The sequence below is a fragment of the Hippichthys cyanospilos genome, chromosome 3, assembly GCF_059441005.1.
Source record: "Hippichthys cyanospilos isolate Australia breed blue-spotted pipefish chromosome 3, RoL_Hcya_1.0, whole genome shotgun sequence".
NCBI lineage: Eukaryota > Metazoa > Chordata > Actinopteri > Syngnathiformes > Syngnathidae > Hippichthys > Hippichthys cyanospilos.
This window is the reverse complement of record NC_142371.1, coordinates 14129406-14145430: the sequence shown is the minus strand read 5'-3', so window position 1 is coordinate 14145430 and position 16025 is coordinate 14129406. Positions and strand designations below refer to the sequence as shown.

The 16025-nt window shown below is 41.4% G+C and overlaps 1 protein-coding gene across 2 annotated transcripts in view; it reads right to left on the bottom strand.

Moving 5' to 3' along the window:
- Positions 1-16025, bottom strand: part of entpd3 (ectonucleoside triphosphate diphosphohydrolase 3) — an 89186-nt gene that overhangs the window by 56006 nt on the left and 17155 nt on the right. For both annotated transcript variants that reach the window (XM_088409300.1, XM_088409301.1), the window contains exons 2-4: positions 14902-15038; positions 1660-1797; positions 150-267 (exon numbers count right to left, since the gene is read on the bottom strand). In XM_088409300.1, the coding sequence (XP_088265426.1) occupies positions 150-267; positions 1660-1794 (253 nt within the window). In that variant the 5' untranslated portion in view covers positions 1795-1797; positions 14902-15038. The remainder of the gene's footprint in view (positions 1-149; positions 268-1659; positions 1798-14901; positions 15039-16025) is intronic.

The window sequence follows — 16025 nt, the reverse complement described above, 5'->3', positions numbered from 1 at the left end:
AACCAAGCAACAAGAAAAAAAAAAAAAAAACTTATCTGGAGATAAATGAGCAACCTTTAGGATGGATGGATGGATAGAGTGAAGAAGGGAAGGAAGTAAGATTGGTTGGATGAATGATTAATCTTTTTATAACACATCTTTGGACTCACCAGAAACTTTACAGTTCAATTTCTCCATCACGACTCCTGTTTCATTCTCCTTCTCACCCGGCCACTCATACAAATAGATGTTGGAACGAGAGGATCCTGAGTCAATCACTATACCATACTGCAGTAATAGAAATGATGGGTTACTCATTTTCTCATGCCATGTGAAAAACTGAGAAATGGAAAAAAAATATGTTTGCATGTCAAATTATGTGGAATATATTGGAATACTCTGGAAACTGGCGAATGTTTTGAATCATAAAATTACATTGAACAACATTAAATGATATTGAATATTATGGATGGATTTTAAATGACATGCAATTATATTAGTAAAAATGATATGCATTTTGTATCTTGGCCAAAAACATTGTACCAACAAAGTATACTAGCAGCTAGGATTCAAACCTCCATTGCATTACCAATGGACAAGCCAATTTACCAACGGATCCAAAGACATAAAAAGGAAATGAAATGATGAGAAAAACAAATGAACTTAATGATATTGTACGCTGAATGACATATTGAATGTGCTTTGCTGTTAGTTATAGAATGAAATAAAAAGATAATACAATTGCAAAATATTATATTGTGAAATCATGACTGTAATGTTAAGTGAACACTGTATAATGCTGTGCACATTAGAGTCTTGAACAAGGGCACATCTGTAATGGACAATCAGAGCTGGAGCTCCAATTGCCGATCAATTGATCACTCAACTAGCCACTCAACCAACTGTGCATCCACAACCATCCTAAGCCGGGATCTGATGTTGAATGGAATTACTGTAAAGCCTTACCACAAAGATTTATTAAGTTTTGTATGAAATGTTTTTTGAACACTTATTCTGGCTGCATTTAAAAATTTCAGATTGAGGGCTTCATTTTCTTAACCAGTGCAAGTGAATATGAAACTGATAAAAGTAAGTGCAGCATAACCTCAAAACATGCAACATACATTCATAAGAAACTACAAGGAAACAATGTGAATTTGGCGACAGAGATCATAGATCTGCATGGTGAAGTAGAAATTGACTGTGCACTCTGCCTTAACTCTTTGTGTCTGCATAAGAGCCCTTGAACCCACCCACAGTAGTTTCACTGACAGGTAGTGATTTTAAAATATAGTAAAGATAGTAATAATATTGATGATTTAAACAGAAAAAATGGTTACAGAATCTTTGATGCTCAGAATTCACCAAAATCTCACTAGACTAGATTAGCCAAAACTTACATGTGGTTGTAGCAGGAAGGGCACAGTAGTTTAGATGACATTTTGCCACCATATTGTCAGATACGTAGGCATGTCAAAGTACCCACCCTTGGTTCAACAGAACTCAGAACAATGAAACAAAATTACCAAAAAGGTTCCTGCACATGTATCAGTACACAATCTTATTTCCATATGTGCCATCTGTGAAAATAGAGCCTTCAAGATCCTTCATGCAGTGAGCTCACTTGTAACATTTATGTTAACAAGTTCATACAGAACGTGCTAGTTTGTCACTTCCCACCTCTAAGGTATACTCTTTGGACCTCCAGTTGCCCTGGATGATGGCAACAGTGATCAGCCCAGTGATGCTTGTCAGGAGGAGGATGAGAACTGTGGCGATGCGACACTTGTAGCCCACTTTTCGTTTTGAAGCCATTTCCTGTTGGCAAGAAGAAAAAAAGTTGTTTTATTCTCTGGTCTACTCCCTACATTTACACAACACCAACCTCAAGAACACCAAACAACACCAGAGGATGGCAGAAATCATCCTAAACCAGAGGATGGCAGAAATCATATCTAAAACAATTTGGCCAGAAATAGTTTTCTGAAACAGAAAGGTTGGTCTATCTCGCGGAGCTGACGCTTCCATGGCAAGATGAAATTACAAAGTTTTTTTATTACCCTGGCACCAGAAAACTGTTACATACAAATAAAGGTCACTATGAAACAAAAGGAAGTCCTGGAAGTCCAACAAAGGGAGGACGGGGTCTCACCTTAGGAACACCACCGAAAGGACAATACAAAGTAACAAATAGGTAACAGATATTTAAAACACAAAATACTAGGGAAGGAGCGACAAAATGGAAGACAAGACACACTTTCCTACAGGAGTGAACTCGACAGCGACAAGATAACGGGCATCAAAGAAATAATCAAACACAGTGAAGAGAGCCTCCAGATTGGTCTGCTCAATCCGTCCATTGATCTGTGACAAAATTTCTTATGCCGTTCATATTGGGCCACTAGAATTTCTGATGCATGAGGAAGGAGGTGTGGTTGATTACTGGTTTGCAAACATGAACATGTGCCCACCTCAGAACCTTTTAGATGCAGTTCCACAGAAACAAAGAGCGTTTGGGACATTCAATTGGGATGCGTACAGTCTTGGCACCATTGGCACCATTGTCAACCTTCTCTCCCACCGAAGACCCCCGATCACCGGCTTTCAAATATAATTGTCTCCATCACTGGATCACACAACTGAGAATTGAAAATCCTGGAAAGGGCATCTGGCTTGATATTTTTGGAGGATCAATAAGTTATGGAGCAGTTGAAATGAGTGAAAAACAATGGCCAACGTGACTTGAAAACATTCGTATAAGTGTGCTAAAAGCTGCTTTGCCTTCTGAGGTCCAAATAAATGGCACTTTAGCCAAAATTAGCTGTATTGGAAGCTATGTTTCCTTAATGTAGGAGTTGGCCTAATGGCCATAGCCTGGATTATGGCTTGATCAGCGCATGGTTGGCCTTTCTCCACAATGAACCACAGAAACTTAACTAAAGCGGTATGGAATTCACATTTCTCCATCTCTACAAATACCCGGTTCAACAAAGCATTGCAACACCAGGCAGACGTGTCAGACATGCTCTTGAAGGTCCCTAGAAAAAGCCCTATTCATACAAAAAAGCTTGCTCAAATCATGGTACTCAGGATGAACTCTATTCAGATTAATCTCTTCAATTGCCTCAACGACAAGTTGACCCGGTCACCCAGAGGGAGTTCATGTGGCAAAAGGTATTCAATTCAACACAATTCTCAATGGCTGATTTACTCCAATTAACGTTAAGATTGTGCAGTTTAAACCAAGGGAGCCTTAACTTTACTGGTGCACAGTGTGTGGCCATTACCAACAAGCAGATGACTTTGCAGTGATTTCCAGAAAGTTAAAGCAAAAGTGTATTTAATTAATGGGGGACTACCACCAAAGGGTGCTCATCTAAGTGAAAGACCTTCTTGGGGTGGTCTTAACTCAAATAGTGCACGATTCGGTATCTTAACCACAGGAAAAGAAAAAAAAATCTTTAAAATTGTAATTTGCACCAGTCAATGAGCTGACCCGTTACATGAGACTGCAACATGTTTTTCTTTTTTTTTCTTTTTTTTTTTATCAATAATTTTAACTATTTCCAACGTTAAACATGGTGGATCAATATAGCACCGCGCCGTGCATCCAGTCATGTCATGTTCACCGTGAGGCCTCTAGATGGCAATCTTCTGGCTCAATTGACTAATATGCTGGGTTTACACCGAATGCGATTGAGCCAGAAAAGCGGACAGTTTTGTATTGTAGTCAATGGAGTTCGCACGATGGCGCGTATGGAGCGACGCGAGTCGCCGCGCGTCACGTAATTTCTCCTACGTGCACACCGAACGCAAAAATTTGCGTCGCTACGCTCATTCGCGGGGCTTTCTGTCGCTGTTGTACTTTTTTGTCGTGCGTGGAGAGGGGAGGAGAGTGGAGCGAGCTTGCTGTGCACTTTTACGGTAGATCTGGAAAGAAGAGCATTGCTCAGAACTTTCTCTTTTCTGGGATGTGACAGAGCCAATATTTTCACCGACAGTACCTGTATTCTTCTTTTTTTTTACACTGCGTGTCCCTCGCTTTGCGGCAATACTCACCTGCCAAAAAATAAAAGTTTCAATGTCGCAATCAAGTGGCCAAGACCGTGCTAAATATTATGCTGACAATGCTGCGCAATCGTTAGCTTAGTACAGTAACTACAGTTCAACAGCTGTTTAAGTGAAGTAAACGCTGCACATACCAGATGTCCCAAGTGCTCGCTTCCGCCTTTCTACAAGCCAGGTGAGTGCTCTTGCTTGGCTCTGTTTTGTATTGAAAGCTCAGCTGGCCGTGTTGGATCGCTCCCGGTGACCGCAAAGCGGCCGCCATAATTCATTCCTGCCCCCTGCGTGAGCCGCTGAATGTTCCCGAAGTTGATTGGCTGTCGTGACATGAAAAAATTTAACTTCACGCCAAACTCAAAATTTCGCTTCTTGTGACCGCACGCGGCCATTCGCATCACTCCATTCGCGTCTATCGCGTCGCCCGACGCGCATTCGAGCCGAGTCGTTTGAACTCCATTGACTACAATACAAAACTCTCCGCTTTTTTGCCTCGTTCACGTTCGGTGTGCACATAGCAACATGTCACGTGAAGTTAAAAACATAATAACATTTGTCCCGTCGCGTCTCGACAGCCAATCAACTTGGGAACATTCAACGTCTCACGCAGGGGGCAGGAATGAATCATGGCGGCCCCTTTGCGGTCACTGGGAGCTTTCCAACACGGCCAGCTGAGCTTTCGATACAAAAACGGAGCCAAGCAAGAGCACTCACCTGGCTTGTAGAATGGCAGAAGGGAGAACTTGGGACAAATGGTATGTGCAGCATTTGCTTCCTTTTTTAACAGCTATTGAACCGTAGTTACTGTGCCAAGATAACGATAGCGCAGCATTGACAGACCAGTATTTAGCACAGTATTGGCCACTTGATTGTGACAAAACTTTTTTTTTTTTTTGGGCAGACGAGTGTAGCCGCAAAGCAAGGAACACACAGTGTAAAAAAGAATAAAGTTGCTGTAGGAGAAAATATTGGCCCTCCGACATTTCAGAAAAGTGAAGGTTCTCAGCAATGCTCTTCTCTACGGATATACAATATATCCTGTTATAAATCCACCATCTCACATGATCAGAGCTCATTCATATTGTTTTGGGTCATTTTTATTCGTCTAATTTAATAAAAAATGTCTTTTACCAACTTTCATCTCTGCATAGGTCCATTAAAATAATAGGTCCATAAAATAAAAAATAAATAAATACATAAATAAAATAATTATTTTAACCCTTTCACTCCTGTGTAGGGTAAATGTGTCAATGCAGTTTTGAAAAATGGCAGTGGGTATAGATGAACTGGCGTCCCAGCAGTTCATTAAACACCTGGCTACGGATTCAAGAGGCATTTAGCAACTTTTCTGTACACAACAAGCCAGGGCAGGGCCCACTATATACAATGTAGGTTGCACTATACAATTTTTGGTCTTAACGATCTAGAACTGCGGAAATATATTGATTATGTGCTATTTATTGTGTGTTACTACAGATTACACTGATTACTATGTTTTCATTTGTAGGCAATTGGTGATCATTTTTACTTCTCTGCATGTTTATATTATTATTATTATTATTGTTGTTGTTGTTATTATTATTATTATACAATACAGACAAATCCCAGGTCCTGTAACCTAATCTATTGTAGTGGGAATAATAATAAACACATTTTCCAAGTATCCTAGACTTATAAACAAGTACTGTATGTGTAATGAAGGATTATTTATGTACAACTGTGCATGTGCAATAATAATTGAGTTGTATTAGTCACAATCAATGGGTTTGACGATCAACTAGTTTGGTCTCTGACTGATCGATTGTTTATGTCTGCTGGACAGGAAGAACGCGGGAACTCACGGCCAGATGCCTCATTCTTGCTTGAGCCACGAAAGAGAAGGCGTCTGTGTTTGTGTGTTCATTCGTTTCATTCTTATCCAGGTATGAAACTATCTTTGAAAACATTCATTGACATGAATAAGCGTGGAGAGAAAGAAAAAGTTCGTTTTGAATTACAGCAACGTTTTGAGTGTGTTCGAATCGTCTTTTTATACTTAGCGCCATGTCGGCCAAAATCGCCCTCGGCGACCATAACGTGTGGAATCAATTGTGAATGAAAGTTGTACCGTATGTGCGTGTATGTGCTCTTTTTGTGAACGGACATTTTGTGAACAGAAAGTTGAAGTCAGATTGATGTTTATTATCTAAAATATTGTTCCTTTAGAGATGCAGTAGGTTGCCCAGGTTAATACTGTTTAGTTTTGTGTTTGTATTCTGTGTACTGAAGTTTGTTTTGTAACAATTGTTATATCCAGTGGATAAATGTTGGATTCTTGCTTGAGCCACGAAAGAGGAGGCATCTGTGTTCGTGTGTTCATTCGTTTCATTCTTATCCAGGCTGTAACATTTTGGAGGCACCGCTGGGATGAATCTGATGAGGTCCAACTACCCTTGGTAGACGTCCTTATCAGTATTCAACCCTTACACATCTACAGCCAGAGTGGATAAAGCTGCGTGGTGGTCCGAAGCTTGTTGGAAAAGAGACTTGCACGCTGTCTGAGGTTAACTCTGGTACCAGGAGAGCTGCATGATCCATCCCACAGAGGACTAACTTCACCACACCAACTTCGTCTACGGGTCAGTGAGTGAAATGGCATCCGCGGAGCTTGAGGACTTGAAATTGGAAGTTGGGGGTGCACTATACACCCTAACAAAAGAAAAATTAATTGATGTATGTGATTTCCTATGTATTGCTGGTCTAGATCTGGAAACTGTGTCAGAGAAAAGCCGTTCCTCTCTTATCGCCTATATCACATTGCATATAGAAAGAACAGAGGTAACTGAACTTGAAGATCAAGGCATGGCCGAATTGCTGGCATTAAAAGATAAGATCGCTGAGTTGCAGCAAGGTGTAAGAATCCAAACCCGAAACTCGGCACCTGTACAGGTGCCACAGCCAGACCCTCCAGAAGAGCATGTTACTCAGCATTCAGAGGAGGATCGATTAGAAAAAGAAATCAAAGCATTACAGATAGCATTGGCGATATCACGACAGGCGAAAGGAACACCAATTAATAAAGAGACAAAAATGACTAATGCGGAAGGTAATAGTTTGAACCGCGAGGCCGTTTACGCAGAACCGATCCCCCAGCCTATGTCACTACAATGGGCAAGGGAATTGAAAATTTCTGGCCAGATTGGTGAACCTGGGCAAAAAGATAAACTGACTTTCTCTAGTTTGGCGCACCAAATTGAGCAGGCAATAGGAAAGGGGTTTCCTGAACTAGATGTCGTTGAAGCAGTGATAAGAGCTATAGCACCAGGGTTACAGCTTTGCAGCTACCTGGAGGGGAAGAGCAACCTCACTTTGCCAGTTTTGAGGAGAGTCCTCTGATCACACTACCAAGAAAAAGGGGCAACAGAACTTTACAAACAACTCGCGTCAGAGGCTCAAAGTAACCGAGAAACACCCCAAACTTTTCTGATACGTGCTTTGGACTTGAGACAGAAAGTTCTGTTTGCATCCCAAGAATCAGAATGTGGATTACAATATGACCCTATTCTAGTGCAAAGTATGTTTCTCTATACTGTTCTCACGGGGCTGCAGAGTGAGAGTATTAGGAGCGATCTCCAGCCATATCTGCAACAACCCACAACAAGTGATGAGGAGCTTCTCGAGAAACTCAACATTGCCTGTGCCAATGAAACAGAGAGACAAAACAAAAGTATTTAGCCAACAGCGACCGATAACAGTTCATTCGGCTTAGTACACGGACGTACCCACTGAGAAGCGAGGTAAAAACAGCGCAGAACATCCAAGCAAAATCCAGTCTGATGTTTTAAATGAACTGAAAGAAATGCGCTCTGAAATTGCCACATTGAAAAATATAAGTGTTGAAGTGGCGCAGATAAGAGAATCAATCCAACAACCTAACCTATTGCCGACACTGTATCTGACCACCCCTGCTGTGCAGGAATGTGTACCAGTACAGAATGTACAGAATTTTCAATATCCATCACAAAGTTATTGGCCTCCCCGAGCACCGGGACGAGGAGACACCGGCAAGTTTCAACAAGGGTTTGTTCCACAGCCTAACTACCCCATAATGACCCGCTCACGGCCACGAAAATGTATTGGCTGCCAACAAATTGGGAGTGAGTATTGCAATCATTGTTATAGATGTGGCAGTGCTGAACACTTTCTGGCCGGTTGCCGAGTTCGGACAGTGAGACAGAACAAGGCGGGTCCTTTAAACGGAAGAGGGCTACCCCCACGGGACAGGGAGTGGCCCGCAACGGAATAAGGTCCCAACGAAGTTGTTCCAATTGTGGTACGGCCGATGTAGCTCAGAAAGTGTGCGCCGTGTACGAAAAGCTCATACTGTTCAAAAATTTGCCAACTTGAACATTGGTCAGTACATAAACAGCAATGTAACCTGCAATCTCACCCAAAGATAAAGCACACTGGTCGCCAAGGAGAAGACAGTCAAACTCAGATTGTGGCACTAGTAGGAAAACAGTGTATTGTGGAATGCTACATACAGGGCCACAAAATCCAAGCTCTGTGGGATACAGGTTCTAAAGTTTGTATTGTGGATGAAAAGTGGAAAAAAAATATTTGCCAAGAGAAGAAGTAAGAGATGTTTCTGAGCTTCTTGAAATGCCTCATGATTTGAACATTACCGCAGCAAACGGTCAAAGGATGCCCTACATAGGGTTTATTGAAGTCACCCTAGAGCTTACCGCTGAAGACATTGAAGCCAAGAAATTTGTGGTCCCCATGTTAGTTCTGAAAGGTGGTAGACTCTTACAGCCCATTCTTGGCTACAACGTAATTGAACACATAATAAAAACCCACACGGCTGAGCAATGGGATACAGTAAAGAAAAAACAGTTCCATGAGACATTAAAAGCAGATTTTCCAAGTCTCAAGGAAGAAAGTGTTCCAACCTTCATTGATCTTGTGACTGCTGAACAGTCATACAACCTGCCTGTGAGAACATCAAAAGAAAGAGTTATTGTGCCAAAACACTCCGCTGCTCAGATTGACTGTAAAGTAAAAACGGGGCCGTTTCAAAGAGATGCAACGCTCCTTTTTGAGCCCAGCATAAATCCACAGTGGCCTGAAGGTCTTGAGTTTTGTGAGACTTTGGTGACGATAAAAAAAGGCGTGTTACCCTATTTTGTTCTGGAAGTGCAAAATCCCACAGATCATGACATTGAACTGTTCGGTCGGACCGTGGTGGGCACAGTACAGGAAATCCAGGCTGTTTATCCTTGTTCAGTGTTGGAAAATTCACCCCCGGTGGAGGTGGGTCAAGTGAACGCAGACACTGAACAAGGTACTGAAAGGCCATGGGATCCACCGGTCGACCTAAGCCACCTAAGAGAACCAGAGATTGAAGTGGTAAAGAACATGCTTCGTGAAGAGTGCGCTTCTTTCTCTCAATCAGATGATGACATTGGACAAATTGAGAAGTTAAGGTTGTGCATTTCCTTAAAAGATACAAACCCAGTTGCACGCACTTACCTGTCAGTACCAAAGCCCCTATACCAAGAAATGAAGGAATACCTGCACATCTCATTGCACAAGGTTGGGTGACAAAATCATGCTCGCCATATGCCTCACCAATTGTTTGTGTCCGGAAAAAAGATGGGAGCTTGCGTCTGTGTATTGATTACAGGGCAGTGAGCAAGAAGACTCATCCTGATAGACAATCAATTCCTAGAGTGCAGGATATCCTTGACATTCTTGGTGGCAATTCATGGTTTTCCGTGCTAGACCAAGGGAAGGCATACCATCAAGGGTTTATGGATGAGAGCAGTCGACCTTTGACAGCATTTGTGACTCCATGGGGCCTGTACGAATGGGTGAGGATCACATTCGGACTTATGAATGCACCTGCCGCCTTTCAGCGCTGTATGGAAGAATGTTTGGAGGAAGTACGAGACAAGTTCTGTGTCCCCTATTTAGATGACACACTTGTGTACAGTCAGTCCTTTGAGTCACATGTTTCTCATGTCAGGAAAGTGCTCCAGCTATTGAGAAACTACGGAGTGAAATTAAAACCCAGTAAGTGTGAATTATTTAAACAAGAGGTTCGCTACTTGGGAAGAATTGTCTCAGCAGAGGGTAGCAAAATTGACCCAGCTGACACTGTTGCGGTCAGGGCCTTGAAGGAGAAAAGACCAAGTACGGTTGGAGAGCTGCGAACCATTATAGGGTTGCTAAGCTATTATAGACAATATATACAGGACTTCTCCCGTATAGCAGCGCCGCTCTATAACCTGCTGAAGGGAACAACACAGGACAGCGGTGGACACCAAAACAGAGTGAAAACAACTTGAGCTACCTTAAAGGGAAATGGGTGTCCCGTCACACAACACAATTGAGTGGGATGAGACTCACCAACGCATCTTGGAGCATTTGATAGACTGTCTGATTGAGCCGCCAATCCTTGCTTTCCCCGACTTTTCACAACCATTTGTTCTCCATACGGATGCTTTGAATCAAGGTCTTGGAGCAGTTCTATATCAGAAACAAGAGGGAAAACTCCGCGTAATAGCATATGGGTCCCGCACTTTGACTGCTGCTGAGCAAAATTACCACCTCCACTCCGGGAAGCTGGAATTTCTGGGATTAAAATGGGCCATCACAGAAAAATTCAGGGATTATTTGTACTATGCCCCAACATTCACTGTGTTCACTGACAATAATCCACTTACCTATGTCTTGTCAAGTGCAAAGCTCAATGCAACTGGATGTAGATGGGTAGCAGAACTCGCTGACTTCCATTTTACCATCCGATATCGTCCAGGAAGAGAAAATGGTGATGCAGACAGTTTGTCAAGAATGCCTGTCAATATCGAGGATATGATGGAACAGTGCATAACAGAGATTGGATCAGAGTGTGTAGTAACAACAACTCAAGTTATTGTGGTGCAGGATTCATGCTCCACATGGGTTTGCTCAGCTTTAACCTCAATGCAATGCTTTGAATTTGCTGAAGAAAACCAAAAGCCTTTTTCAATGGCTGCCCTCAGACAAGCACAGAGGAACGACAGAGTCATTGCCCCAGTATTGCAGTTGAAATTACAAAACGAGACCATCTGGAAAAGAACTTAAAGACCTCAGTGTACACACCAAATGTCTTGCTACGTGAATGGGAAAGACTCTGCATTGATAAAAATTGTGTCCTTCGCCGGATAACAACTAACAAAACCCAACTTGTATTACCGGAGCAATTTAAGACCACAGCACTAAAAGCATTGCACGATGAGATGGGTCATCAAGGTATTGACCGAACAACATCATTGATTAGAGATAGGTTCTTTTGGCCTTTCATGCAGAAAGAAATTGAACACTATGTGGCCAGAACCTGTGTACTTGCGTGAAACAGAAGATACCTAGCAGAGAAACACGGGCGCCGCTCACCAATATTGTCACTACACAACCTTTCGAACTCGTGTCGATTGTTTTTGTCCACTTGGATAAATGTAAGGGTGGATATGAATATATATTGATAATTGTGGATCACTTCACCCGTTTTGCACAGGCCTATGCCACCACATCCAAATCCGCCAAAACTGTTGCTGATCGTATCTTCAATGATTTCACCTTGAAATTTGGATTGCCAGCACGAATACACCATGACCAAGGTTTGTGAGTTTGAGAATCAGCTATTTGCTCAGTTAAGAAAACATTGTGGGGTGCTTGGATCACGGACAACACCATATCACCCCCAAGGAAATGGGCAAGTTGAACGCTTTAACAGGACATTGCTCCAAATGCTGAGAACGCTCACTGAGAAACAGAAATCAAACTGGAAGGAATCATTGAATAAACTGATCTATGCATACAACTGCACCAGATGTGAGGTGACAGGTTTCTCTCCGTTCTATCTACTATTTGGCAGATCCCCACGACTACCTATCGACCTCCTTTTTGGTCTCACGACAGAAGCAGGAACTGGAAATCATAAAACGTATCTGGAGAAGTGGAAAAGAGAGATGCGGGAAGCAAATGACATCGTACGAGAGAATGTGAGGAAACTATCCGAGAGGGGAAAAAGACACTATGATACCAAAGTCAGAACATCAATTTTATATCCGGGTGATCGTGTCCTCGTTCGTAATTTAACACCAAGAGGAGGGATTGGAAAACTTTGCAGTCATTGGGAAGAAGATGTCCATGTGGTAGTCAGACAGGTTGGAGAAAACAATCCTGTGTATGAGATCAAGTCTGATCGGGGTGGGGGAAGATTAAGGATTTTGCACAGGAACTTGCTATTGCCATGTGATTATTTACCTATGGACGTGGAAAGTCAAACAAAAGCGTCAAATCAAAAGAACAGGTTGACATCCGCAGACGATGCTAATCAAAGCGAAGATGATGACGATGGTATGTACTACTACAGGCAAGTAGTAGAACAGCAAGTGATCAATACAGACAAGACCACTGAAGGCAGTTTCCACGACAATGGAGGGAGGGAAGTGACATTAACACAGAATATTGAGAAGTCAGCACCCAACACTGATACATATGAGGCTGAGAGACAGCAGGAGAATGTGCACGTTGAAGAGGACAGTATGATGTTGAGCACCAGGAAGAAAGACAGAGTGGGGAGTCAATGTGCCCACATTCGAATTTGGGTGCCAATGAAGGAGTCCAAAAACGTGACTTGCCAAGACGCGAAAGGCGACCTCCGAAAATGTTTACTTATGACCGTCTTGGAACCCCGGCATGCTATAGTGTAGCACTTAAGAATAGAATGCCCCACCGATACCAGGTTTCACCAATTTGCAATGTTTGCCCAGAGTCAACTTTCACTAGTGCAACTCAGATTTACCACCCATATTGGGGGTACGCATATTAAGAGCTTCATATATTCTCATTTATGTATACGTGGCGTGGCCATGCTCATGTCAAATTGTTCTAGTTCATTGTGCAGTGTGCGGTTGAGACGACGTAAGGATGATTGACTGTGGGGGATGGTTGTGATGTCGGGACGACATCTGATTTTGTGGGGGAGTGTGTAATGAATGATTATTTAAGTACAACTGTGCATGTGCAATAATAATTGAGTTGTATTAGTTTGGTCTCTGACTGATCGATTGTTTATGTCTGCTGGACAGGAAGAACGCGGGAACTCACAGCCAGATGCCTCATTCTTGCTTGAGCCACGAAAGAGGAGGCATCTGTGTTCGTGTGTTCATTCGTTTCATTCTTATCCAGGTATGAAACTATCTTTGAAAACATTCATTGACATGAATACGCGTGGAGAGAAAGTAAAAGTTCGTTTTGAATTACAGCCACGTTTTGAGTGTGTTCGAATCGTCTTTTTGTACTTGGCGCCATGTCGGCCGAAATCGCCCTCGGCGACCATAACGTGTGGAATCAATTGTGAACGAAAGTTGTACCGTATGTGCGTGTATGTGCTCTTTTTGTGAACGGACATTTTGTGAACAGAAAGTTGAAGTCAGATTGATGTTTATTATCTAAAATATTGTTCCTATAAAGATGCAGTAGGTTGCCCAGGTTAATACTGTTTAGTTTTGTGTTTGTATTCTGTGTACTGAAGTTTATTTTGTAACAATTGTTATATCCAGTGGATAAAAGTTGGATTCTTGCTTGAGCCACGAAAGAGGAGGCATCTGTGTTCTTGTGTTCATTCGTTTCATTCTTATCCAGGCTGTAACATTTGCCGTAAATTTTATGCTTTTCTTCTCAAAAACAGAACGAAAAAAATCGGTAGTGAAAGGGTTAAATCAGTCATGAAGCTGTAAGAAGCCAAAGCAGAATTTTAAAATCAGCGTACACAGGTCAAAACTCTGAGTATACTTGAATAATTTAATGATATCTAATTCAAGATCCGTACAAAAATAATTCTGGTTTTACAAGCACAAGTTTGGTTTGAAGCAGTTATTATTTTACATTAGGTTGTTGTGGTTGTTGCGTCATATTGAGAGCTGTTTCTACATGCTTTAGCTTCTCTAATATTTTGAGCCTTTCATGTTATTCAATGACATAAAAGGGTAGGTCTAGTCCTTATAATAACATTATACCTGAAAAATTTTAAGAAATAATTTTAAATGAAATATTATTAAAATGCAAATTTCTTTTTGTGAGTGTTATAATAGTTCATCATGTAAGAAAGTAAATGTGGCTATACTTAATAGGATAATGGTGAGATGTGTTGCTCAGACAGGGGAGAAAAGGTTCCCTCAAAAAGCATGTAGTAACACGAGCTCATATATTCATGCCTTTACTGCCCGCCAGTGCTTTAATGTTTATAACATTGATGACATTGTAGAACCCGACAATGTTAGAGTAACATCACTGCCTTCCTGATTCATTTTACCTGAGTCCAATTTAAAAGTAAAGCCTACCTTTTGCTTAGTTTAAAACTTGGTAAACACAGTAGTTGTTGTATTACGCTTGTATTCTTTTATCCATGGTTATATCACTGATGAATTCAATTATTTTACATTAAATCAATAATATTAATGAGTCTCTTCAAGACTACTATGACATTTACCGCAAACATATCGCTGCCTCTCTGTGAGCATCTTTACATATTCACAAAGCAAAAATAAATAAATAAATAAATAAATAATCCTAAAGCTCAAGACTGTCACGCAGAAAAGTTTGCACTTAGTGTTTGGACACTGACAGTGTCTGTCTATCCCTCTTGTAACAACAACAAGATGTTTCCAGGCAAATAATAGGTGCTTGCTATGCTTCTGCCTCTGCTTGTAGGAACTAGTATTCAGGCACGTGAGGTGAGCCCTATACAAAATTAGTAAAACAATCCTAAAAAAATACTGTTTTCCGATGCAAAACATCTTACATTTGAGGGAGATTAGAGGTGTTTCTTACCTTTAAGTGTTGCACAGTGGACTACAGTTGAGGAACCTGAGTGAACGAGTGAGAACCAGTGACAATTCAGATGGCTCCTCTGTGAGTGGGAGAGGTCTTCAGATTTACAAGCCAGGAGCAGGAGTGCTGTATCCCAACTAAACACAATGAGAGGGGAGGAAGAGGGGAGGAAGGAGGGAGGAGGGAGGAGCATGTCTTTACCCACCCCCTGAAATCGTATTGCACCATAACAACATTGAAAAGAAAATGACCAATTTGTGTGTTTGTGATGACGTAAAAAATTTGTATTCATGTATGGCAGATAGATGGAGGTTCTAAAGTTAACTGGCATATAAATGCAATTGGTGCAAAGTGGTTGCAGAAATAATCTGTAGTATGACAACAACGCTCTTATTTGTTGTGGAATTAGTAATAGTACTGTAATACTATTTGGTAAAGAGATTTGTATGATTGTAGAGGAGGGTCTCTGACCTATTTCCAGGGAACGGTTTTGTTCGAGACACCAAAATTAGCTATTTTATCAGTGTGTAATAAAATATGAATTTGTTTTGTTATATGGGTTCATAATAAGCAATAAAAGTGTCCCAAGACGTCAACCAAAATCAGATATCTCAAGACATTATGGTACGTAAAGATGTATTAAGACACATATGAAACGTATAAAGACACATTTGAGGAGGCCACTCCTTTCAGAGGACACCAAACGTTTGTGTCTTGAAGACATGGCATGTCTTCAGACATCTTAAGAATGAGTTCCCTCATACCTGCATACCTCAGGACAGATTGAGATATGGTATGTATGCCGAAGAAATGGTCAAGTTGTTTTGTTTCGTCTATATTTATAAATATGATAATATGATCTATTGATCGTAGAAAAATCCAACAAAATTATTGGAGTGTCAAATAAAACACAATTATTTTTCCATATTCAACTTTCAATATGTGAATTTCCCGGAAATAAGGCCAAAATGAGTTTCCTCTGTAGGGTGACTGGGCTCTTCCTTTGAGAAAGGGTGAGTAACTCGTTCATCTGACCGAGACGTCAACTGACCGAGCTACTCACCGACACATTGTTGAGCCGATGCTCTTCCTATGCCATCCATTCTCGCCTTCATCCCTTCTGA